This window comes from Anabrus simplex, chromosome 10 (assembly GCF_040414725.1).
Source record: "Anabrus simplex isolate iqAnaSimp1 chromosome 10, ASM4041472v1, whole genome shotgun sequence".
NCBI lineage: Eukaryota > Metazoa > Arthropoda > Insecta > Orthoptera > Tettigoniidae > Anabrus > Anabrus simplex.
In genome coordinates, this window is record NC_090274.1 from 32775872 (window position 1) to 32800484 (window position 24613).

Genomic DNA, 24613 nt, shown 5'->3' on the forward strand with positions numbered 1-24613 from the left:
ATATCCCAGACAATAAAAGAAGATGGTGTGCATATGAGAAATGTTCTAGCATAGTCCGTACAGCGTGTGTAAAGTGTGACGTTGGGCTCTGCATAAGTTGCTTCATTCTGTTCTACACAAAGGGACATACAGATCGCAGAGTCTTCAGAGAAACCCACAGCAAATGATAACACCAGTAAACTGAAGAACTCTGAATACCCTGTCAGTTTTCAATATAATTTTCCAATAAATATATTTATTTTGATTACTGTATATATATAATAGGTACTGTAAATAATGTCTTATTGTATATAAACTATTTTATTTTGTCTCTTAGTAAATAATCAACTCAACAAAAACTTATATCTTCTTCTCCATGCTCATTGTCCTCTTATTTTCATTATTTTCTCGAAAACAACATATGTATTGGTACCTTGCAGACTACTACTTAAGCGCCTAGCATTGCATATATGCAACACCTTATATTTCCGAAACTAAACATGTTTACTTCAAAATAATGGATTTTCCTTGAATAATGCCCTATCCTAAGAATGTTTATTAAGAAAAATTGAACATTTCAAAAAATAAAAAATTTGGGCGTTCAAGGGTTAAGAAAACCAACAGTGAACATACAGAATTCAGGAAGGGATTCTTGGTAACTTATCAAATACGTACCATGAATCAAATATGGTAATAAAAAAATACAATCTGTACAACATGACAATCTATGTACGTTTTATTGATTATATGAATGCCTTAGACTCTCTGTACCACAAAATGCTGAAGCCTTAAATCAACAAGGTACCATATATACAAATTACACCAATCTGATATAAAGCATGTACAAGAATAGTTCAGCTCAAATTAAAGTATACAAATTGGGAGAAAAATTCAGAATTGAAAGACAAATCATCATCTTTAGAACATATAATAAGGAAACTTGACTGTGATGGCAAAAGAATCAAAGAAAAATATCATTTTAGGGAAGAAATTAAGACATCTAAGATTTGCAGATGACATTTTACACTTTGCAGAAAGTTCAGAGGAACTGCAGAAAATGTTGGGAGTGCTGAGAGATGAAAACAAAGCTTATGACAAATGACCCAGCAGAACCACAAGTTAACATTAAATGCTTTAACGCTTGAATATACATTACCTTGGACAGATCCTATCATTTCATGACTGTCAGCATTTAGAAACTGAAGTATGAAAGCTGAAAAAAATACTGGACCTCACATATGGTTCACACACTTTGATGTTCTCACAAAAATGCACACAAAATGCCTGTCAGTTGTGTACCCTATTTTATTCACAAATTATTACACAAATTCTATTTACACACACACACACACACGCACGCACGCACGCACGCACGCACGCACGCACGCACACACACACACACACACACACACACACACACACACACACATATGCACTAATGAACTGCTATCATAAAACAAAACACTACTATGAAGGATAAGGAGAGACTGCAAGTCAACTACCAATCCAACAAAACCAGTTCACATACTTGACTTCAAACACTCAGTTACCACAACTTCCACACAAGTCTCATTTTAGAAAAACTCCCTCTACCATCAAGACTACCTCTTTTTATTTGTTGCCTGGTCAGGCTTCTAGAAGAATATGACACAACATATTTTCTCATAAATTGGAGAGTTTCCAATAGCCTAGTTACAATGTAAAGATCTTCTACCTAAATCTGGTTGAATGTAGCGTTGTTCTGGACTTATTACAGTGTGTTGCACAATGGTATATTGGATTATACATCGTATATACAGGTAATAATAAATTATATACTATTAATTACGTGTTCTTACATTAAATAAACTCATATTACTATATATACAGCAGATGTTCCATGACATAACCTCACAAATAATATGATTGTGATTTATACCAACAAAGTCCAGACATAACTACGTAAATAATAATAATAATAATAATAATAATAATAATAATAATATTTGCATTATTTATCCATGGGTTAAAGAATATTATTTCCAGTTATATTAGCCTATTACAATTGCATCAACCTGGACACTATCGCCAAAACAAGAACAAATAAGAGTGGCACAGAAAGCGATGTAAAAAAGTATGCTGAATGAGCGGTGAGATTGAATCACAAATACAGACTTGCGTAGCAGAATTGGTGTGAAGGATGCTTTGATTCAAGCTAAGGCCATGAAATGGAAATGGGCACGATATGTCACAAAAAGTTCACACGACAGGTGGAAATATAATCATGGAATGGATACCTCTGGAGAAACTCAGATGAGGGGAAGGCAGAGAAGAAGAGGTGTGATGAGCTGAAAGATCCACACGGGATCATTATGGTCAATTACAGCCCGAGACAGAGTTCAGTGGAAACAACTGGGAAAGGCCTTCGCCTAACATAGGGACGACAATGGCTAACAACCATCACTAGATCTTGAAGCAATGCAGTACATTTTCGTATCAAATACTCAAATGTCTTAATTGTGGTGATGAATATTTCCACAGAAAGTGTCATGTGGGTTGAATTATAATTATGGCAACTGTTTAATTACTAAGGATACAGAATGTGGACATTTTAGCATTAGCCTGTTTAATTCTACAGAATGTCTGAACTGAATACCAGGAAATGGTTTTTAAGTATTCCTAAAAACAAATTTGGTGCAGACAGGAGTTCCAATCCAACAGAAGTGATGAATGTGGTGATATACAAGTGGCTGGATTGCTTGAAGACACAAATATTCACTTATCATTTCTCTGTACATTAGCCACCTTTGTATGAAGGGCAGAACTAATGGCAAACTGTGCTCTCCAGCTGTTCAGTGAGACATATCTTGAAATTAACACAACACAATGCAAGGAGATACACACTGAAAAGGCTCAAGTGCAAGAAGCGAACTGTATGATAGAAATCAAATGCCTAAAGAAAAATGACTTGATTTGATACCTCTGTTTTCACAATTAGCAAGAGAGAGTGTTCAAATCAAAGGAAGTACTGACACATTTAGTTAACTGTGCAGCTCCTGGTATCTTTGCCATTTAAGAAAATGCTAGGAAAATAACAGATAGGGAATCTGCCAACTGGAGGACTGCTCTAAATGCAGATCAGTTGATTGATTTTTACAAGTGGATCAGTAGTTCACCACCATCTGGAACACCTCACTATGCCCATGTAATAATTGGGCTGACACAAGGAAAACAAGACAAGAGCTATGACTCAAGGCATTCAAGAACTGAAGTAATAAGCCTCATAAAGGAAAGGGAGAAATCCTTTTTAAGCAAAATACACCATCTAACAAATGGATTAGGGACCACAAGGGCTTGACATGCACTGAATGGAGCAAAGTGATCAGGATGACTGCTAATGTGTCAGCCGTACGTTCTGTGCTGGACAGATCTCAAGACAGTAGCCTCTGTCAATGTGTTACAGCGATATGTCCTGTGATCCTGTCAACATGGTGAACTGCTGCACAATTCTCACCATCATGCCATCAGATCCCTGACTGTTGAAGGAAACTAAAAGGCTACGCAACCTATGAGGAGATGCATGGTCTCTCGACTGACTGGAGCAACAGACGAATAGACATCCTCGCCATTGACCCTCGCACATCAGTAGGCTACATAATCAACCCAACGGTCCGGTTCAAGACAAATGAAAACCAACCTGCGGAAGTTGACCTTGGAAAAAAAAAAAAAGACTAATCCGTGAAACCACAATACCGTAGGTACTACAAAGACAAATACAAGCTTGAGTCCATAAGCATCACTCGCCTCATGATTAGTGTTCGAGGGACCATTCCCTGGCTATTCGTAGACTTCTTGAAAATATTAAGACCAAGTACTGACCTTAACAACCACCTTGAAGCTGCCCTAGTTTCAGTTTCTTTTTTTTTAAACCCACAATTTTTGTGAATTAATATCTATTGGTTATGGTTCTCTTAGTTCTTGTGGCAGCCTGCAAGTGTTGTAGGAAAATATCTAATATTATGTAATATCTATTTTTACTAAATGCTGGAAGAAGAAGAACCGGTTATACTGTTCCCCATTGAAAAGGACAAACGTTCAGTACGAACACAGTGAAAATAATGGAAATGAGCGGAGTAAACTCGATTTGATCTAATCCATTTATTTCTGGACCCCTCTGCAGTCAGACTGACTCGTCTCCAGTTTTGATTAGCAGTTTAATGTTGGACATCTCTCCTGATGGTATGAGATTTTTCAGGTGAATGTGAAACTTCACTCAGTATCCCCTGGCTTTCCCCTTTGGAGTTTCTCCAGGGATATCTTTCTGTGACTATCTTGTTCTGCCCATTTCAGGATGGAAATTCCGACAGTCAGGTTGCAATGCTAAGCATAGTCTCCCTTCCAAAGGAAGAGAATAAATAAACAATTTCAGGGAGTTGCAAAGTAGAACAAGCATGAATGAAATTCTAAGTTGTTATTAGCTCAGTTGATGCAATGCTTGTTACTCTACCAAGATTCTATAAGAGCAATGCCAAGATAAGTCTAGTCTAGTAAGCCTGTTAAAATACCACTTACAATTTTTGGCTTGAATGGAGGTTGAACCTCCCTGTTCTCAATCTTCTCCCAGTCGATCCGTCTGAAGAACGCATGCCCTCGGACATCCTCTTCCCCGTGAGCTCCGCATCCCAACCTCTTCATGGGATTCTTAGTGAGAAACTAAAATAAATATTGTATGATACTTGAGAAACCATGGCAACAGACATACTAACTTCTGGAGAGATCACTTACTCCAACTCGGAGACTTATTGCTAAGAGGAATAATGTTTGTGAGAGAAATGTGCATGTACAATTAGACACGTATGGAAAAAGATAATTAGAAATACATTTCAAAGATAGGTAGGTAAGAAGATTAACATAGGGTTGCCATATATCCTGAAAATGTGGGACTGTCCTGTATTTTAGCTTCAAGAAAGATGTCTTGCAATTTCCTGCAAATGTCTTGAATTTTTACTGTTATGGGGGGATAAAAAGTAAGGCTGCTCTCTGCGCACTACTCTCGTGGTTTTTGTTGTTTTCTTTTTCAGTTTAGTAGCTTTCAAATTCATCAAAATTTTATTGGTTTTATGTCTACTTTTACCATTTTTGGAGATACCGAGGTGACAGTATTTTGTCCCTCAGGATTTCTTTTACATGCCAGTAGATCTACTGAGACGAGACTAATTTATTTGGGCATCTTAGGATCAAACCTGTTAAATTTGGCTCAAAAGGCCAGCACAGCTCTTTATTAACTCTCACCAGCAACGAGCAGTGGAGAACGATTTCGTTGTCACAGACAGCACAGAGTTTGTGATCTGCTTCTAAAGACAAGCATAGTCCTACATTCTGTATCCTTGATTCTGAATTGATGGGTATCATTAGATGTTGTCCGGTTCCATGGCTAAATGGTTAGCGTGCTGGCCTTTGGTCACAGGGGTCCCGGGTTCCATTCCCGGCAGGGTCGGGAATTTTAACCATCATTGGTTAATTTCCCTGGCACGGGGGCTGGGTGTATGTGTTGTCTTCATCATTTTATCCTCATCACGACGCGCGGGTTACCTACGGACGTCAAATCAAAAGACCTGCATCTGGCGAGCCAAACATGTCCTCGGACACTCCCGGCACTAAAAGCCATATGCCATTTCCTATTTCCTTTTCTCTTCTTTGTGCTTGTTAATTTGTTCAATAAGTAAATGTGGATATTTGTTACTTCAGATGGACAATCACCATATATTTTCAACAATTAGGCAGCTCCATGGCTAAATGGTTAGCATGCTGGCCTTTGGTCACAGGGGTCCCGGTTCGATTCCCGGCAGGGTCAGGAATTTTAACCATCATTGGTTAATTTCGCTAGCACAGGATCTGGGTGTAGGTGTAGTCTTCATCATCATTTCATCCTCATCACAACATGCAGGTCGCCTACGGGCATCAATTCAAAAGACCTGCACCTGGCGAGCCGAACATGTCGTCGGACAGTCCCGGCACTAGAAGCTATACGCCATTTCATTTCAACAATTAGATTAAGTAATTAGGATGGTGAATGAGTTTCCACGTATAAAATGGGGACAACATGAAGGTAAAAGTAAGTGGTACTCAAATGAGTAGTGTAAATAACTTGTAACTGCACAAAATAAATTCATTTTAATGTTTTTTAAAATTTTGGTTCTATTATAATAAACTTTCCTCAAAAATGTTTGCTAATTATTTCTTTCTGAAATGAGAGGTATGAAAAGACATGCCCAGAGTTGTTGCATCAAAGTTTCCTGAATTTTTATGTTACTGATATGGCAACCCTAGGTAAACACAATGTCATGCGTTCCTATTCTCTTACCATGTTTATATATCTTTTATCCATTTGTCTCTTCCTTTTCTTGGTGTATCCAGTTGTCTTCTAATCATAAATTTCCTATGTAAAAATTTTTTTTAAAAAAAATAATATAAAAAAAAGCAACAACAATCTATCAAGTATTGCCAACTCAAACTGTTCATTTCCTGAAGCTTGGAGGCAATTTGAGGTTGTGTGAAGTATCTGAATTAATGATGAGAGAACCCGTCAGTGCCAGGCAGACCACGGCGTCAAATGTTCAAAGACGACCTACGAATAGTTAACATCAGGTGGGACTATATCAAGAACGTTGGTTCAAACAGGACTCATTGGCGGAAGCTTCCTCCCTATGCGATTTGCATGGAAGGAATTGATGATGATGATGATGATTATTATTATTATTATTATTATTATTATTATTATTATTATTATTATGGTTATTATTATTATTATTATTATTATTATTATTATTACTGATGAACTCGTTCAGTGTAAAGTTGGATGTGAACAAAGATGTGGACATTGTCCTAGTCTTTTGATTTTCAGATTAGTCCTTCTCACATTGGCCTCCCCTATTGTGCATTCCTTTTCATATTCCTCTTTCTATATATGATTTGATTTATCAAAAATAAAAATATGGAAGTTTCTTTCTTCAAATTTTAGAATGAGATATAAAAATGAAGGTTTTCATTCTGCTGGTGGGACTGATTTTTTTTTTTTTTTTTTTTTTTACAGTTTGCTTTACATTGCACTGACATAGATAGATTTTATGGCGATGATGCGATAGGAAAGGCTACGAGTGGAAAGGTTAATTAAGGTACAGCCCCAGCATTTGCCAGGTGTGAAAATAGGAAACCACAGAAGACCACCTTCAGGACTGTCTATAGCAGGGGTTCGAACTCGCTATCTCTCAAATGCAAGCTGATAGCTGTGAGACCCAAAGCATGGAGCTACTTGATCAGTAGTGGGACTGTAACAAACCCTATATCAATACAAGTAATAGGATTTTTTAAAATGCAGTTATATATAACATAAGAGTTTTGTCTGTACATTCCTCAGAATTTAAAAAGAATGGTTTTTCTGTATCGGTCATGTTCTTTTCCATCATTTCTGTCTGTATGTACATGCATCACAAGAAAATGGCTGAAGAGAATTTAATGAAAATTGGTATGTAAAGTTGGCAAATGAGACATTACAATCTAGGCTATAAATAATTTGATTCACACTGAGTGAAATGGTAATTCAGAGGAAAGCCTAAAATTCAATTTACAAAAATTTATTAGTGGTCTTATCAATAAATACTACATAACAAAAGTTGTATTGAATTAAATTTCAGATCATTTATGTCCTATACATTTTTACTGTACAGGCTATGATAAGAGAGATATTTAAGAATTTTGATTTTTGTTGATAAGTTCATATCAATGCAGAGCCATGAGAAAATGGGTGAATAGAGAAATGGTAGTTTAGTGGAAGGCACCTGAAATTGTTTTTAAATACTGATACCGATATGAAATTGAATAAAATCCATAGTGATGCACAGGTACTTTACTTTCTAACATTTTAGACTACTTACTCCTTTGCAGGCTTCTTTAGCTTCTTTGGATAAGCTCTTAGGATACGATACGTTGTGATCGGTGATAGCTGCAAACAGTTCCTCTTCATCTTCTCCATCAAATGGAGGTTGTCCAACCAGCATCTCGTATAGCAGCACGCCATACGCCCACCAATCGACAGACTTCCCATATGGTTGATATAAAATAATCTAGAACATATCAGGGGAATGAAAAATAGTTTGTTGAATAAACTTGTCTCTGAATTTAAAAAAAAAACTAAATTGTCTGAAAGCAAGTTTAATAGCCAATAATATCAAAGACATAATGGACAAACACTTAACCAAGCTGAAACACTGTTTCAAGTTGACTTCAAAATCAGTTATTATAAACAAATTGAAATTCATGCTCAAACTTGTTTCGAACAATGCTTGTGCTTATGTTCCATGCTCAGTAATAGGTTGGGGACTGCGTTACTGTGTTGTAAGCTTATGTGTATGATCAGAACTCAGGTTTGTGTTACCATGGATATAATCACTGGTCTCTCCTCTTTGATGCTCTTGATTTGTGTCATCTGTCAGTTACATGGAGAATTATTAGGAAATATATGAGGTGCAGCAGAATCACGCAGCAAGAATGTCTCCTTGTGCTATCTTAGAAGTTGAAGCAAAATATTGTAATTTAATCTTTTTTGCTGGTTGCTTTACGTCGCACCGACACAGATAGGTCTTATGGCGACGATGGGACAGGAAAGGGATAGGAGTGGGAAGGAAGCGGCCGTGGCCTTAATTAAGGCACAGCCCCAGCATTTGCCTGGTGTGAAAATGGGAAACCACGGAAAACCATTTTCAGGGCTACCGACAGTGGGCTTCGAACCTACTATCTCCCGAATACTGGATACTGGCCGCACTTAAGCGACTGCAGCTATCGAGCTCGGTATTTATTCATCTATGAGGGTGGTTCAATAAGTAATGCACATCTTTTTGTTGTTGTTGCTGTGGTTATATAATAGTTTTTTTGTAAAATGGTTACTGTACGTGAAGTGTTATGAAAGACCTGCGAGTGAATTTATTTTTGTGAGGCACGAGACTGTTGTGAATATTCACAGGTGCTTAAAAAAATGTCCAGGGGAATCAGGTAACGGATAGGAGTACAATCAGATTAACAGCATCACAAGGTAAAGCAAGACTGTCAGATCTTCAGCACTAGGGACAGCTTCACGGAGCTGTGACACCAGCAACTTCAGTGCTCAGACAGGCTTATTCGAAATGATAGGCGAATAATAATGAAAGACATGGCTACTCAACTTGACATCTCTATGCGTAGTGCCAACACAATGATCCACCGCCTAGACTATTCACAGGTTTGTTCCTAGTGAGTCCATAGGTGTCTAAGCTGATGACAATAAGGAACAAAGGAGGATGATTTGTGAAGAATTGCTTGAACATCATGAGGCTAATGATGATTTCTTAACCAAAATCATCCCAGGATGAAGCATGACTTATCAGATTCATCATTCTGAACCTGAGACCAAATGGCAGTCAATGGAGCAGCATTACACTAATTCTTCTATGAAGAAAAAGTTCAAGTCAGGATGATCAGCAGGCAAGGTTATGGCCTCCGTCTGGGATTCTGACAGACAAATTGCCCGCTAGTCACACAATAACCTCAAAAGTTTACATTGAGAATCTGAAAATTTGAGACTATTTCAAATCAAATCAAAATCTCTTTATTTGCAAATGAGGTGTCTACCTCGGTGGCAAATGGTACACTAAAATACATTATTGTCAAGCACTACATTTTAAATTAACAAGAGACGAAGAAAATTTTCTTAGAATACAATATTATACAATTTATGCTAATAATTTGTTCTATTAAACACACACATCATCCTTAATAAATTTATATTGTTTACAAAATTCTACTTATAATATCTTACAAACATAGTCAACTCATATACAGTATGTGAAATGACTTCTAATAATAATATACAACTGGTATAAGATTAAAATTAACATTGAATTTATTTACATATTTATATTTTACCCATTTTGGAACCTAAGTAGCATAACGACCTGCTGCGTCTTAACCAGAGCCCCTTTTGTCACCACTTTTCAGAGTTCCTGTGTGTTTGTCCTCGTAAAGATGTCTATAACATCCTCCTTCAATGTGACAACACAAAGCTTGCACACTCCTGAAGCAGTCACAAAACTTGGGTGGACTGTTCTTCCTTTTCCATCCTTACAGTTCAGATCTTGCACCATTTGACTATTATTTAAAGATGTACTCTGTGGGAGGTCACAGGCGAAGTCTGGACGTGGCTGAGTAGGAAACCAGCTGAATAGTACCACAGTGGTATACAGGCTCTCACATCATGATGGAGGGAGCTTATAGATTCAAACTTGAGACAATGTCAATTGAAAGGCGTTTGTAGCTAAATGAATTGGAGAATAATGTGGTATATTCCGTCTTGCAAATAAACAAATGTCCAATGAGAAAAACAATGATGCACATTATTTATTGAACCATGTGAGTAAGTCAAATATAAATGGGCCTTTTGTTGTAACTATTTTACTTATCAAAAGTACGGACATTTTACATTGTTCTTACTTTTCGACATAAGTGCCCATCCTATCTGTACACTTTTGCCACCAGATAGGCAATTTCTTCATCCCATCTTCAGAGAATATAGCCAGGCATTTCTGAAGCCAATTGCACACTGACTGTTTCACCTTCTTGCTGGTTGTGAAGCGTCCTCCACCAAGACCGCCTTTCAGTGACCTAAACACTGTGACAAGTCTGGGCTAGGGCAGTTCAGTGCATTTGTGCGCAGGTTTGTTGGGTTAATCTTGCGGTGTGGAGTCTGGCGTTGTCATGAAGGAGCAGTACAGATCTGATTCGGATATCACGTCTTTTTGACCTGTAGGCAACGTGAACCTGCAAAGAAGATTGCGGTAGTAGGCCGCAATAATGGTCTGATATTCGTTGAGAAAATCAACCGGCAGTACTCCTCTGTAGTCCCAGAAGACCATGGCCAAGACCTTGCCTGCAGACAACTGCATCTTGACTTTCATCAGCGGCTTCATGCCATGCCTCCACCACTCCATACTGGCTCTCTTTGACGGGGGAGTGTAATGGTGGACCCATGTCGTATCACAAGTGATGATTAGTCTCAAAAATGTGTCGCCTTCCACCTTGTGCCTTACCAGAAGCGCGCAAGAAATGGCAAGCGGTACAGCCTTCTGCTCTTCATTCAGCAGCCTCAGGACCCAACGAGCTGACACCTTTCGGAATCCCAGGTTCTTCCAGATGATTGTCGAAGACTCCTATGGCAGATATGAAGCACAGTTGTTCGCATATCACCTTCAATAAGATCTTGAACGGCCACAATGTTCTGCGGCGTGGGTGTGGCATGTTTTCAGGGGCGGCATGGGTGTGGCATGTTTCAACTCTCTCATGCCTGTCCTTGAACTTGTTACACTAGTACTTCATCTGGGGAGCCCATGAGAGTGTTTTGTCTCCGAGCAGTGCATGTAACCAACGTGAATTTCAGCAGCTTTAACATTTTCTCGGACAAGACATTTTATGATGATGCGTTGCGCAACATGCGGGTGTACCTCTCTCTCTCGCTCGTCATGAGAACGACTGAATACAGCATGCACGAAACATCCCGAGCTATGATGGCCCTCCCAGAGACCCCTCCTTGCGTGCTGTAATGGCCTCAAACCACATGCGCACCAAACATATGTCAAAATCAAAAAGGCTCATTTATATTTGACTTACCCACATAGTATATGCCACGTATATCATGAATAATTCGAACTGTAAATGAAAGTGAGGATCCTGTAGAAGAAAGTACTGACAATTCTGACTATGCTTATTATGCAGATTTTTCGTATCATAATTAGGCATTTCTGAAACACAGTGTAGGTTTCAGCCCAATCATAGTACCAAAGGTACGATTTTCTGTGTTAGACAAGTACAAGAGAAGTGCAAAGAACAGCATCCTCTGTAGCCTGCATGCCGGGCTGAGTGGCTCAGACGGTTAAGGTGCTGGCCTTCTAACCCCAACTTGGCAGGTTCGATCCTGGCTCAGTCCGGTGGTATTTGAAGGTGCTCAAATACGACAGCCCCGTGTCGGTAGATTTACAGGCACGTAAAAGAACTCCTGCGGGACAAAATTCCGGCACCTCGGCGTCTCCGAAGACCGTAAAAGTAGTTAGTGGGACGTAAAGCAAATAACATTATTTATTGTAGCCTGCATTGCATTCATGGATTTTTGACAAAGACTTTAACTCAGTTAAAAGAGATGCCCTCTGGAAGATCCTAGCTAAGGTAAGCTGCATGATGAATGCCTAGCTTCTTACCAACAATAGTCCTGGAGTGAACTTTGAAATCACAGCAGGTGTGGAGCAAGGCTGCGTGATAGCTCCCACTTTGTTCTCAATATTTGTTGGGACTAGACTTCATCTTGTTGACTGAAAACTACCAAAGGGTGTAGAAAAAAAGAATATAGGACTGACGGAGGTATATTCAATCTCAGTACAATGTGAGCCAAAACCAAAAAACCTCTATTATTGAACTCAAATAGAGAGATGACAATGTTGTTCTTGCCAACTCAAACAGACTTACAAGGAATTTTAATAGTGTCTGATGAAGCTTACACAAGCATTGGTCTAAGCCTTAATATCCAGAAGATGCAGATCCTCTTAACAACATGCACCCAACTCATTACCATGTTCCCTACTATCACAGTCCAAAGAGAAATTCTGCACAACATTGAACACTTCCTGTACCTTGGTAGCCATCTCTCAGCAAATGTAAATATTGATGCCAAAATCCAACCCTGTCTCAAATATGCTAACATGGCTTCTGGTAACCTTCGGGTAAGGGTCTTTGATAAGCATAATCTCAGTGCTCAGACCAAGCTTTTAAATGCACCAAGTTATTTCATACCATTTCTTACATATAGGTGTGAAACATGAACTACCTGCAGAAGGCACATACGATGCCTCGAAAACTGTCACCAGCACTGCCTGAGAAGAATCCTGAGTGAAACGACAAGATTAGTGTTCTGGAAGAAACAAACTCCACAAGTATTGAAGCTATGATCATCAAACACCAACTCAGTTGGACAAGCTACATTGTTCGTATGCCTGAATTCATTGTGCCAAAAAATATTATATATTCCTAGTTAAAGGGTGGTCAAAGATTACATGGAGGACCATGGAAGCAGTACAAAGATCCCCTAAAAACCTACTTGAAGAAATAACAAATTAAAATTAACAACTAGAAAGCGGCTGCTCTTTATCGTCCAGTATGGGAACTGAGCGCTTTGAGCAACAACGTCAGAATACAGAAACTGACAAGCTAGGAAACAGGAGCTTTTGAAGAAAAACACTATACAATCAGACCCCACCAGACCAGACCAGAATCTGCTGTTCCAATATTGGCCTCTACAGTTGTCTAAGAACCCACAAAATTGAGTTTTTGAAGAAGGCAATCATACTAGTTGGTGGGTGATAGCCCATCAGGCATTTCTTCAAATAGATTCATCATCATTTCCCCTTATCCAGCTCCTGCCGGGTCAGGGTATTTATGGCACTTGTCCCTCTTCCTCTTTCCTTCGATCATTCTTCTTCCACAATCTTGTCCCAGTCTAAATTTTGTCTGGTGATGACACTTAATTTCACCTTTTAAAACATCTTTGATCTTAATTTTTTCAGATGAATATGTTCATAAAAATAGTGTATACAATGATTTGAAATAGTCAAAAAAAAAAAAGCCTGTGTTTCTTGGAACCAAGGATTGAAAAAAGGGCCGGGACACAATATGTTAACTATTCATATACCAGTGGTTTGGATTTATTGAAATTTGCATAGTTTATTTCTACCAATCACCAAGAACAACCAAGAAAGGAAAAAAAAAAAAAAATCAGCACTTGTTGGTGTCCATTTGCATTAAACATTTTATAAATAATAATAATAATAATAATAATAATAATAATAATAATAATAATAATAATAATACAGCACTAATTACATTAGTTAACCAAAACTATGAATTTACATTTAATGCTTCAAAAATAAAACTAAAAGTACGGTAACATTGAAAATGTTAAATAACATATTTCTATGACCTAAAATCTCTGGAAATATTGTCCAAAGTTTGTTTAGAAGACTATCAGCTAACAGACCACATTCCTAATAATCTTTTGTCCTTTCTTCTTTCACAACCCATTTACCTTCTAACTTCCTTTAACCACAAAATATTTCCAAGAAAAGGTAATTGAAAATAACCAAATAGAAACAAAATTACAAAACTTGTAATAACAGCTAATATATTATTAAAAATATAAGTTTTTATACCTCTTTTTGGTCTTTAATAATAAAATGAAGTAAGATATGCATTTACACTCATGTTCATAAAAAAAACAGAACACCTTGAAAGACTACTGTAGAGATAGGAAGTTCATATTTACAGGACATGTTCATTAGTATGTTCTGCAGAAATAATTAGCACTTCAGTCATCTAGGTTCAGCATGTGTCCTGTTGCCTGGTAGGACTGGGTTCTACAAGGGGCATTGATAACTTGTTCCATGCGTGATGGCATTGACGGGTATAAGGCGCGAATGGCGTCCATGCTGCATTCACCTGGTTCCACAGTTCATCTTTGGTGGTTGGCATTTGGTTACAGTGCCGCACCCGTTGTTTCACCATATCCCACACATTTTCAATTGGCGACAAGTCCGGTGATAGAGCAGGCCAGGGCAACAGTCTGACATCCAGAGACAACAAGAAGGCATGTGTTCGTGCAGTAATATGTGGTCGCGCATTGTCCGGCTGAAACATGGCGTCTGGGGTGTCGTGCAGAAAGGGTATGGGTACGGGTTGCAGGATGTCATTCACGTAGGTCAAACTGATCAGTGCCCTGGACACGCACCAACTGTGATTTGTGGTTGTACCCAATAGCACCCCACACCATCAGGGCTTGAGTTGGCACCGTATATCTTGTGCAAATTCAGTCAATGTAATGCCTCTCCCCTGTCTGCGGCAAACCGAAATGCGGCCATTATTTTCAAACAAACGGAACCTAAATTCGTCCGAAAACACTATCTGCTGCCATTCCTGTCCCCATTAACATCGTTCCGTACACCATTGCAGTCTAGCATGTTTATGCACATTAGTCAAAGGTAGGCGGTAAAGTGGACGACACGCCGGCAACCCAGACCGTAATAAACGGCGATGGATTGTCACTCCTGATAGTGTATGATGTGTTACACTGTTCCACCAGAGCCGAGGAGGACGCAAATCTGTCCTGCAATGCCATTCGGATGAGGTGTCTACCTTCTCGGGGGGTGGTCTGGGTGGTGCAACCAGACCCATCTCGTTGTGTTCTACAGCCTTCTGTGAACCATTCTGTACCCACCCGTCGCACTGCCAACACACTCCGTCCCACACCTGCAGCAATTTCCTGGATGGGTGCATCACGTTCTCTCATGCCAATAATGCACCCTCTTTCCAACTCACTCATTTGACGGTATGGTTCTCGCATACATCTGCTAAGCATCCTGCACGTCTGCTGAAATCGCACTGATCCATTACCTTCGGTTTATACCGACAAGAGCCGCAGGCACATTTTACCAGTCGGTGGTGGTGCGCTGAGATATTGATGTGGACCTTGAACCTGAGGGCCGACATGGTTGAAATGCTAATCATGAACATACTAATGCACATGTCCTGTGAATATGAACTTCCTATCTCTAGTCTTTCAAGGTGTTCTGGTTTTTATGAACATGAGTGTATATATGACTAATAAACACCATGTTGTCATGTTCAAAAAAATTTCAAATGAGTTTTACGAAGAGATACCAGGATAAAAATGATATGTAAGAGAAATCCTAGTCCTACGCTTGAAGAACATCTTTGTCTCACCTCAGGGGCAATGTAGTCTGGTGTACCACAGAAAGTTTTGGTCGTTTTGTCTCCAGTAATTCCTTCTTTGCACATTCCAAAGTCAGCTATCTTAATATGTCCGTCCTGATCCAGCAGAACGTTGTCTAATTTTAGATCTCGATAAACGATGCCCCGAACGTGAAGGAAGAACAAGCCAATCGCTATCTCAGCTGCATAGAATCTGAGGACAAAAAAGAAATTTCATAGCTGTAACAAACAGTATGGAAGGAAATACTACTCTACTGGAATTAAATGTAACTTACAGGAGTGTTCCTGGAGGGATGTAGGAGGGGAAGAAAAATGGGGGTTTCCCTCGTAAAACATTTTATATTACTATTGAGAAAGGTTTGAGAAAGGCCTGAGAAAATATTCAGGTTATGCCAGGGGACATACAAAGCCCAATTTTTCTCTTATCAGGCCAAATTTACATATTACTCTACTGCAGTCACACTGAAGTGCTTATATGCAGTGGAGATAATAGCCAGCCAGATAGGGACTTACAGAAACAGAAAAGAAAAAAAGTTTCTAAGCAAGATCCTGCAATAAAAAATGTAAAAAAAAGATCAGCAGACTAATTTAAATTCCTCATCAGACCAAACCCATGGTTATACAAAAAGTTTGAAATGAACTTTGCCTCAGTGAAGGAAAGGAGAATGATCAAATTACAACAACAGAACCAGAAAGGTTTTCAAATGAGATCCTTGCCATTTAGGTGAATAGAAAGACACAATTTCCATCCAGCATCAGTGTAACTGGCCTCCGGTTCATAGGTTCGATTCCCACCCGGGGCCTTGGTGTTTGGGTTCATCATAATATATACAATACATTACATTACATAACAAATGAGAAACTCCCTATATATAGGGTTGGCATCAGGAAACGCTTTCAGACACAAAGTTAGAAAAACCCATAGAAAAACCCATTCAAAGTACCGACCCCACTTAACTGGGAAAATGCCAGGGAGAAGACGACACCTTCCATGGGCGAAAGATATCTACCAAGACAAAGACAGAATTGTTCAGAATAAAAATTCAGAGGTGAAAGATCTCTCTGAAGAGAAACCAAGAACCGAGGGCATTCACAGAACATCATTAGGTCTTCTGCACACAGAGCTACCTCAACCCTACCTTGGAGCAACATGAAGTTGCTTGCAAGTCTCTTTTAATATAAAACTATATCGTATCTTTTTTTTCCTATTCTCCAATAAGTATTTCTTGGGAGAACCTTTCTTTTCATTTCCTCTTTCTCATCTTTTAGATTATCTTGCATATCGCTACATCCTCTACACATATACATCACCATTCAAGTTCCGCACTGTACTTCACAATTTCCGCCTCTAAGGAGAGCACATTTAACTTTATATTATATATATATGAGCTGATGTACCTGTGCTTCGTTATGGAATTCTAGGTTAGGTAGTGTACACGTTGTGAGTAAGATGGTATTAAATTGCATAGCTCTTAATGTTACCCCAGAAACGCAACAGGGAAGTCACCATATATTTTTCACATGTGAAGACTGGGTTAGAGAATTTTCATTGTAATGGTAGGCCCTCTTGCCTACCATCAGTCACTATCAAGTTGGGGAATTTTCATTATAATGGCAGACACTACTCTTCACCTGCCTTTTTATATCCTCAGAAAGACTGTGTTAGTGCTTTTCCTAAATGAGGTCATCATAACCATTACAATAACTTCAGTAGGAATGTTGCATTTAACAGCAATTCTATCATTTGAAATACTCGATCAAATGAAAAACAACACATTTTCTCACTTTTAACGAACAGTACTGCACTGCTGATCTAACGGTCCAAAGTTCCAGAGCTGGAATGACCAAGCCGCAGACACCCGTGAACACTCCTCTGCCATTATTCCTTTAAATGTGCACACTGCTCATTCCAATTGGTACCTCAGAGTAGGAATCGAATATGATGAACCAGTATGTTACAAACCAGCAGTACCAGAAAATGTATGAACCAGAGGAATGGCATGCTAAAGAAGAAAGTTATCTAAGTCTCGAGCTATTTCCCGCCAATATCGGTACACAGCAGTAATCTGATCTATCAGAGATGAGTGGCAACAGAAGAGACAAAGAACATCACAACATATAATGGTCAATGTAATGTTATTGTTGATCAATTTTATGAGCTTTCGATATTGTAGCTTTGTTCCGACTCTGACCTACCACTCGTCTCATAATTGGTACGGTAAAAATGAATAAAACATAAATGGTTGGAAATTGTATTCTATATAACTTATGTTATGTACTTCTTTTTGATAGGCCTAATACTGTAGGTATTTAAAAATAAAATTTTAGGCGCCTTCCCCTAAACTACCATTTTATCCAGGGTGAATAAAATTATTTATAGCCTAGACACTAGTTTCTTATTCCCCGACTCTACATACAGATTTTCATTGAAGTCTGTTTACCCATTTTCTCGTGGCTCAGCATTGATATAGACTTAACAGAGATATTCATATATTTTTGTTGTTATCATAGCCAGTATGGTGAAAACGTGTAAGACATAAATGATGGGAAATTTAATTCTATATAACTTTAGTTACGTAGTATTTATTGATAGGACCACTAATAACATAAATATTTGAGAGTTAAATTTTAGGCCCTCCCCTAAACTACCATTTCACTCGGCGTGAATTGAACGATTCAGATTGTAGCCATTCCCCAACTTTACATACCGATTTTCATTCAATTATCTTCAGCCATTTTCTCGTGATGCGCGTACAGACAGACAGATGACGGAAAATTAAAAAGTGCATTTTCTTGTTACTGTGTACGCGTCCAATACATAGATACCATTCTTTTTCAATTCTGAGCAATCTACAGACAAAACTCTTATTTTATACATATAGGTAGTCGATCTCGGCCAAGTGACTTTCAACAGTAATTTTAATAGTTACTTACTTATCTGACATCATGTTTATATAACATTTCTCTTGAATATATTCATTTACTCAGTACTTAAACTTTTTGGGCTTAAGATTGGCACTTGAGGGACAATTCCTAAGGAGATGCTGAACCTCCTAAGATAAAAAAAAAATCCCAGACACCATCATCCAGACCATAGCAGACTCTGTGTTGGAAAATTCATTGGCGATTGTACTCCCTGATCTGAAATACCATGTATTGGATTTTCTTTTTTCCAATAAAATCCAAAAGAGAAAATCCGTCTGATGGTTGACAGTTTTAACTCTAACCCCACTTGCATCCAAACATCGTATAAAAGAAATATTGTTCAATGAACTTATCACGAGGCTGATCTTTTGATTCCTTAATAGGGGCAGCTACCAGGTGGATTATCTTCATTAATTTTAAGTAGGACTATGCACATCGCATGGGTTACATAAGAATTCTATATTTCTATGTTTTATCTTAACTTATTGTGAAGATTTAATGGCTGATGATGGCTCAAAAGAGCTGAAACATATACCAGTACCCAAGTAAAATATGTAAGAGATTCTTAAATTTATAAAAGCATTGAATAGATACTTCTTCTGACACGGAACCTGAAAATGAATCTAATTACTTGTAACCTTAAATTTGTGGGCGAGGTCGAGAAACTCCTTTTAAGTTGGAGCAATTATTTTCACTAGGTGAAAGTAGGATGCTTTAGACATTTCATAGAAAGCAGTGAATTTGAAGTGAGTTCAGCTCATTGGAGACAATAAATAGTTAAAATTTCTCTGTATGTATCTATGGGTGGACTCAAGATCATTTTCACCCCCTTCTAGGTAAATAATAATATATTAATAGTAGTATAATAAAATGTTTTCCTGGCAACTTGGAACTCTATGACATTATAAAGAAAACATAAAAAGAACACAAAAGGAAACTAAACCAGAGAAAATAACATCGTAATTACCACCTTTCTTGCTCATAAACACAACATGACTGATAGTGCCGTCAATTGGGGGTAGCTCCATGTGTGGAATGCAACATATTCCCAACTGAAATCGCAGAGAAATTTTATCGCAAATATGTTGCTCCGTGTGCAGAAGGCCTAAGACTGAGCCTAATAATAATAATAATAATAATAATAATAATAATAATAATAACTGTCGACAGCCCTGAAAATGGTTTTTCCGAGGTTTCCCATTTTCACAACTTAATTAAGGCCACGGTCGCTTCCTTCCCACTCCCAGCCCTTTTCCTATCCCATCTTTGCCATAAGACCTATCTGTGTTGGTGCAACGTAAAGCAAATTCTAAAACTAATCATAATAATAATAGTTGAATGGGAGTTAACTACAACTCTCTCTGTATGCTTGTATTCTATATCTAGTTTGAAAACCCTATGAATCCATCCAAAAGTGGAAACTCTGTACTCGTTAAGATAGTGAAGCTGTTGCAGGAGGCAAGTGTCACTGATTTACAAGGTATCTACTTACACTGCTACGGGTTCCTTGAACTTCCCACACTGCTGAATTTGGAACATTAGGTCACCTCCATTCACATACTCCATCACGAAGTATAACCGGTCCTGCAATGATAAGAGAATAGGGACATGTAAACCTACTGACAATGTGCATCGTTTCCCCTAAGGAAGTGCCTCGGATGATTAGATAGTGTCATTTCCTAACTGAAAGACACTGAGCTAGTTGGCCTTGCGGGTAGGGTCGCGCAGCTGTGAGCAAGATAGCAGGCAGTCCTGAAGATGGTTTTCCGTGGTTTCCCATTTTCACACCAGGCAAATGCTGGGGCAGCCGATGGTGGGGTTCGAACCTACCATCTCCCTAACAGAAGCTGACAGCTACGCGACTCAAACTGCACAGCCACAAGGCAAAGCAACTCCTCTTTGATGACTGAAGATAACGGCAATGACAAACAAGTTCAGAAGCCTCATAAATTGTATCATCGACACATAGTATTCTGATCCGTGTAGTATCTCCAGTACTGTATCATCATATACAGCTTTTAGCACTATTTTAGATATAGCCTACTGCTCAGTTTACTAAACACAAGTCTCCTCACAACTCGTCCAGGCCAAGAAAACAGACAATAGGCAAAAGTAGTTCAGCAACACAGCCAAGATATCAGACTGCAGCTAATAGACACTGTACCATGTACACAGACAATAAACTGATCACATTAAATAACCCTTATACAGGGGTGAAAGGGAATGTTGTAATGCGATCATATGGGATAGCGGAGAGTGATATTTCAAGGCATGTGTGAATACCATTTAAATTTTTCGAACATAATGTAAGTAAGTTACTGGGATAGTATGTTGTAAAACATAATATTTTTGTGTAAGGTAATACAATGGGTAATCTGTGCCACACTACAGTGGTTTGCTGTGAATGTGGATGAAGGTCCAGAAAGAATCACAACAAGCACATGAAGTGGTTACGTAACTTGATGTTTATAAACACTTGCTGTCTCTCAGAGACCCTAGTCTCGTGGTTTGGTTGTCTGACAGTCACCCATGCCCAGTGAGTGTGTGTGTGTTCACAAATACTTGCCACGGATGTGCAGTAAAGCAAAACTGAAAACATAAGAAACTTTCATCCTTCTGGACAACAGCAGGACATTGACACCTGTACTACATTGTAGCAAATACACTTCCTGTATACCCTCATTTGTTCGGTATAATTTTCCCTTGTGTTCTGTACAAGCATCCAATCATGTAGACACTTCTTCATGCTCAGATGATTCAACAAATTTTACATTGTTGTAATAGACGGTTCATTAAACTTCCTGTTGTTATTTCTCTGCAGTTAGAACAAGACAGCACTCCCAAGTGCTGTACAAATATATGCAAACAATATTCAATACGGAAAACCTTCCAAGTTCTATATTTAACATGAAACAATCTATACAGTTCGACACTGTGATTAGCCAGTACGAGTCCCATTGGTGGAAATAATGTTCATCATCAGAATGATGGCCTTATACCATTCAATTACATTCTCAATCGTAAGCTTGTAGTAGGTCTGCCCTTTAGCCCCATCGATCAAAGAAAGGTACCCCACATTTTGAACTGAATGTCTTTCTTTTGGGCCATCTCGCACAAAGCAACCACAAGTTCTTAACACAGGCAATGTTTTTATTCTTTATTGTGGGATGAGGTGAGATGAAATTACATGGCACACTTTTAACCCTTCGCGGGCGGCAATGTTTTGCGGCTGTGGGCGAAGGGTAATTTTGGAAAAAAGTAATTTGATATAAATACTGTTAAAAGTATCCTAAAGTATGCATTCATCTATAAGAACAACATATATTTAGGCTTCGCTGAATTTCAGAACTGATGTGCTCCAGGAATGAATTTTTATTATTTTACGAGAATTTACCACAAAAATGGCACAAGTGTCACTAAATAATTTAACCAGTATAATGTAATTTTTAAAATTCTATTACTGTAATCAACAATTCACTGACAAAATACAAGAAGACAGGTGAACAATAATAATAATAATAATAATAATAATAATAATAATAATAATAATAATAATAATAATAATAATAATAATAATAATAATAATAATAATAATAATAATAATAATAATAATAATCCTAAAAATAAACTATGTACAAGAAAGCTTATGATTGCATCCATAGAGAATCTCTGTTTAAAATTTTAAGACACCTTGGACTACACCCCAAATTAATAAACATGATAAAATTGACTCTCACCAATACCAAGTCAAAAGTGAAGTTTAGGGGTGAAACATCAGAGACATTTGAAATTAAAACTGGACTACGGCAGGGAGATGGGCTCTCACCACTATTATTTAACTGTGCTCTAGAAATGGTAATGAGGGAATGGTTTAGAAAATGTCCCCCCAAAATAAAGATTGGCCGAAAAATCAAAACAAATTGCCTGGGTTTTGCTGACGATTTAGCATTACTAGCAGTGGACATAAAAGAAGCAAAAACCCAGATATCAGAACTTCAAAACATTGCAAATAAAATTGGCCTCAAAATATCATTTGAAAAAACAGAAATTATGCCCCAAAAACCAACACAGCTAAAAGAAGTCATCATAAATGGTAATAAAATCAAAATAGTAACTCAGTTTAAATATCTTGGAGAAGTAATAACACATAACTTAAATGAAAAAATCTCAATCCAAGTAAGAACAAATAGATTAGCTAAAGCACAAAAATTAACATGGGATATCTACAAAAAGAAATGTCTATCAATAAATACAAAAATAAAACACTACAACACAGTTATAAAACCGGAAGCTACATATGCAGCAGAAACACTCTTTTACCTGAATAAACAATCAAAGACTGACAGACTTCAGAAAATTGAAAGGAGGATTGGAAGAACCTGTATCAACAAAAAATATCAGAAAGATGGACAGTGGCGGTTAATACCTAACAAAGTCGTGTACAAAGAGCTAGAACCCATTACAGATACTATGCGTAAGAGGAGACTGGGATTCTTTGGACATATCATGAGGATGCAGGACTCGAGACTTCTGAAACAACTAGTACAACACAATCTCGTCTCAAAAAATACCACAACAGGATGTAAATGGATCAGAGAAGTAAGAGAGGATCTGAAGGAAATAGGCCTTACAACAGAAGACACCAAAAATAAGATAAAATTGAATACAAAACTCAAGAATACAAACCTCCGCTTTACCCTTACACAAAACAAACCAACAACACGCACATTTTCAACTGAGGAAAGAGCACGAAGATCGGAGCGTCTGAAGAAGTACTGGGAGGACCGCAAAGCCTGAACAATCCCTTCAAAGAGACCTGAACGACGGACTGACTAAAGTGATCCTATGTGGTCATAAAAGAAGAAGAAGAAGAAGAAACTATGTACAGTTCTGAATCCTGTTATTACTGTAATAATAATAATTGTTCACTGAATAAATACCATATGAAAGAGACAACACAGTAAGAAGAAGGAGAATCCTAATCACCACACCAATAAATGCTGAAACACTTAGGGGAATCCATGATGCAATTCTTGACCTTTTAGTCCAGGATGTTACTTTCTTCTTTTTATTTGTGTTTCCCTGAATACAAGTTGCATTCGTAATTATCTCAAAATCTCATCAGCAAAGAAAAGATAAAAAATACTCTAGTGGATCAGTATCTTGATCAAAATATGATGGTAATATAGCCCCCTGCTGAATATTACATACTGGAATCCTAGTTGATGGGCCAGATCAAAATTGCTCACGTCAGTCCAGGCAGCGCCGAGTGCATGTGCACTACCGTCTGTACGATCACTTGTGCCGCTCTTGCATTCATTACCGCTGCCACAAGAAGTCTTGGGAGATCGACCTTCACTGTTGCTAAATGACATTTCATTAACTATCTGATCACTTGTGGAGAAAAACCGGAAAATATGAACTGCAGCATTCTACAATGACGCACGACCAACAAACTCAGCTGATAACTCACAAAGAAATGTGCATTAATATAATCGTAACGCCACAATTCAGCTTTAAAATGTTTGTATGTGCAGCTTATGTCATCTGTTGACAACTCGTGTTACTATTTGAACTCAGAGAGTCGGTAAAACTTTTGAAGTATTGCGCAAGCCCATATATGGGTTTTCACCCGGGAAGGGTTAAGACCGGTTGTCCTTTCTGGTACAAACCTCAGTTGAGGAGCTAATGAAGATGAAATGAACAATAGTGTGGCCTATGAATAGACACTTTTCCAGCATTTGCCTGGTAGTGAAAATGGGACACGACTGAAAACCATTCTCAGGACAGTCAGGTTCTTCTGAATGCAAAGCTCGACTCCATAGCAGTAGCGTGTTAACACTCTAGATATATTCAGATGTAAACTTAAAAATGA

At 38.1% G+C, this 24613-nt stretch overlaps 1 protein-coding gene across 1 annotated transcript in view; it reads right to left on the minus strand.

The window, feature by feature from the left end:
* Window positions 1–24613, minus strand: part of LOC136882155 (protein kinase C, brain isozyme) — a 490637-nt gene that overhangs the window by 18707 nt on the left and 447317 nt on the right. Inside the window, exons 10-13 of the mRNA XM_067154703.2 lie at window positions 20231–20322; window positions 15805–16006; window positions 7893–8081; window positions 4531–4671 (exon numbers count right to left, since the gene is read on the minus strand). Of these exons, the coding sequence (XP_067010804.1) occupies window positions 4531–4671; window positions 7893–8081; window positions 15805–16006; window positions 20231–20322 (624 nt within the window). The remainder of the gene's footprint in view (window positions 1–4530; window positions 4672–7892; window positions 8082–15804; window positions 16007–20230; window positions 20323–24613) is intronic.